The sequence below is a fragment of the Thalia democratica genome, chromosome 5, assembly GCF_965202585.1.
Source record: "Thalia democratica chromosome 5, ktThaDemo2.hap1.1, whole genome shotgun sequence".
Classification (NCBI taxonomy): Eukaryota; Metazoa; Chordata; class Thaliacea; order Salpida; family Salpidae; genus Thalia; species Thalia democratica.
This window is the reverse complement of record NC_139169.1, coordinates 41,928,191-41,930,953: the sequence shown is the minus strand read 5'-3', so window position 1 is coordinate 41,930,953 and position 2,763 is coordinate 41,928,191. Positions and strand designations below refer to the sequence as shown.

At 27.3% G+C, this 2,763-nt stretch overlaps 1 protein-coding gene across 1 annotated transcript; it reads right to left on the bottom strand.

Moving 5' to 3' along the window:
* Positions 1–1,514: 1,514 nt before the first annotated feature.
* On the bottom strand, positions 1,515–2,255 carry LOC145836551 (kelch-like protein 32). Its single transcript, XM_082944346.1, has one exon. It carries the CDS (start codon positions 2,253–2,255, stop codon positions 1,515–1,517), a length of 741 nt encoding a protein of 246 aa, XP_082800472.1.
* Between the last annotated feature and the right edge of the window lie 508 nt (positions 2,256–2,763).

Here is a 2,763-nt window from a genome sequence, read left to right as displayed (position 1 = left end):
TGAACTAAACCTTCTAATGGTAATTGAGGTATACTGACAATTCCCATCCGCGATCATTTCCCACCCTTGCACAGTTCTCACTCAAAACTTGTTTTATTTTTCTTTATTTCTTATCTTTGTTTAATATTTAGTTATTAGTTATTTACTAGCACTGTTACCCCTAAACTTTGGTCGATAAGCGGTTCTCGGATTTGACCGGATGGGATTTGATCGCGGGTGGGAAATGATCGCGGGTTGGAAATGTGCGGTTACCGATAGTTAAAAGATCAAATTTGTTTGACATTTAACAAAAAAATATTTAAAAAACTAAGTCTTTTGATTAAAAAAACATGTTCAATAATCTGCTTTATGTAACTATGCTTAAAAAATATTTAAAAAAAAAATATTATAAAGTGTCTTAGTGATGTAATTATAGTTAAATCATTAAAGCTATTAAAACGTAATAACTCCTTAAACACCTTGTAGTTTATAGTACAAGAAAAATAATTTGACTAAGTAAAAACAACTTAGCCCATTTATTAGTTATCGTCGAAATACTAGTATGTTACTTATTCACTTTTCCGTCTTATACTAATTATTACCCCTGAATTCCAAAATGGCTTGAAGAGGGCGATATTGCCCACTTAAAACGCTTATAAAATCCTTATAAAAACTGTAATAAGACAAACCACGTAATCAAACAAAAAAGATCTAAACTAAATAAATTTATGATTTGTTATTATAAAAAATACTCTTTTACATAAGTTTATAGGTTTTTAATGATATCTAAATGAAATTATAAGTTACATATACATATTAAAATTTTATTTTTATTAATTGATAAAAGAAAAAAAAATGCAATTAAAAAGCAACCTGAATTCTTATAAAATAGTTAAATATGTTAATTTTCAGTGTTTCTTAAAACAATGTAAAGCAATAAGTAACACAATAGATATTATTCATACTGTTCAAAAGAACGTCACTTAACTAACTTATTAGAACAAAAGTTTAAATTTAGTCCAAAAAATATGATATACATACTTTAAATATAAAAGAAGTAATCTACTAAGCTTTTACAGTTACTGTTTCAACAAGTTTCCAAGTTGGAAAATTTAAGTTAAACTCTAATTAAAGTAAAAAAACTTACATTTTACAAACTATTTCTCTCTTTTTTCATATAAAATCCAAAATATTGAAAAAAGTATCTGGGAAGTACTAAAAATAGAACTTTAATTTAAAAGAATTTTGTAATAATATTTATTAGAATCTTATTTAAAAAAAATTAACAACATTTCTTAATTTTTTTGATAAATTTATCTTTTTTTGTAAAAGTCTAAAGATGCAGTTCAACTTCAAAAAATAAATTTCAAAGGAAATATTTTTAAAAAGGAATACGGTGACTCAAACATAAAAAAAAATACTTTAAAGTATAAAAACTATCAATATCAATTTGTTTTATTTAATATTTAATTTTTTTTTTAAGTTTAAAAACATTTTTTTTTCATAAAAAAAGTTGTTTAATGTTTTCAATCTTTTCAGTAAATAGGTAGTTTGACACAATCAAACAAGGTTGAGTTGTTTTTTGTTACTTCACATGGTTTTTTTGACCATTTTTTTTCGTCAACGTCATAGATTACTACATTATTTTCACTGCATCCGAACATAACGATTTTAGTTCCTAAAGATACTGCGCTATAATAAAATTTAAAACCAAAATCTTTTGGTGATTTTAAGTAAACAAACTCATTACAAGTTTTGTCATAAGTTTCGCATGAATACATTCCGATTACAAACAGTTTACTTTTTACAACGACCAAACTGTGGAGAGCTCTTCTCATAATCATACTTGGAAAAAAAGACCAAGAGTCTGCAACAATATCATACGACTCTACAGTGTTTAATATACTTTCAAAGTTGTTATCATATCCACCCGTAACTATAATTTCTTCGTCATAAACTGCACTAGCTGAAAACATTCTTTTCATGTTCATACTTGAAACATCTTTTAATTTGCAGTCAGTCGTGCTAAACTGCCAACACTTGGAACTTACCCATTTGGTTCTTCCTCCCATTATAAATATTTTATCCATAAACGCACAAGCATCAAAATTGTCTCGTTTTTTATCGAAATCACCTACTTTCTTCCAAGTATTAGTAATCGGCAAAAATTTTTCTATCGAAGTAACAAATTTCTTGTTGCTATCACGACCTCCAATTACATAAACTTCGCCATTTAAACAGACCACTTTGTAAGAATCAGATCGCCATGTGGCCATGAGAGAGAAATTGCTTACAGTTCGTAAATCGTTAACATCAAATTGCCTCAAGTATCGGTCAGCCTTTTGCAATTCAAGATCATAGTTCCAAAAAGAAATTACCTTAAAAAGTTCCTGACTGCAGTATCTACTTGTAATAGAAGTACTTGATTTTTTAAATAAAGTTTTCAAAAATCTTTTTGTTGGTTTTGCTTTTCCTTCGGAGAAATAGCGAGACTTTCTGAAAGCATCTTTAAAAGTATTTTTTGAGAGTAAACGAATACGACATTTCTTTAACAAACGGCTTGCAAACATACTTCGCTTAACATTGTAACTCATCCATAAATCGTAAGCATTGAAAACTTCAAGTTCTGAGGTAATTAAAAGTTCAGAACTTGCAAGTATTTTTGAGACAGATTCTATGTCTAATTTCAGGAAGTTTTCAGTTTTTACTAACATTGTGAAACAACGTTCGATAGTTTCAAATGTTAGTTTACAAATGTTTGATAAACTGAATAAATTTGAAAAC

Coding starts and splice junctions, on each gene's coding strand:
- LOC145836551 (XM_082944346.1), bottom strand. CDS start 2,255: ATGGCCACATGGCGATCTGATTCTTACAAAGTGGTCTGTTTAAATGGC.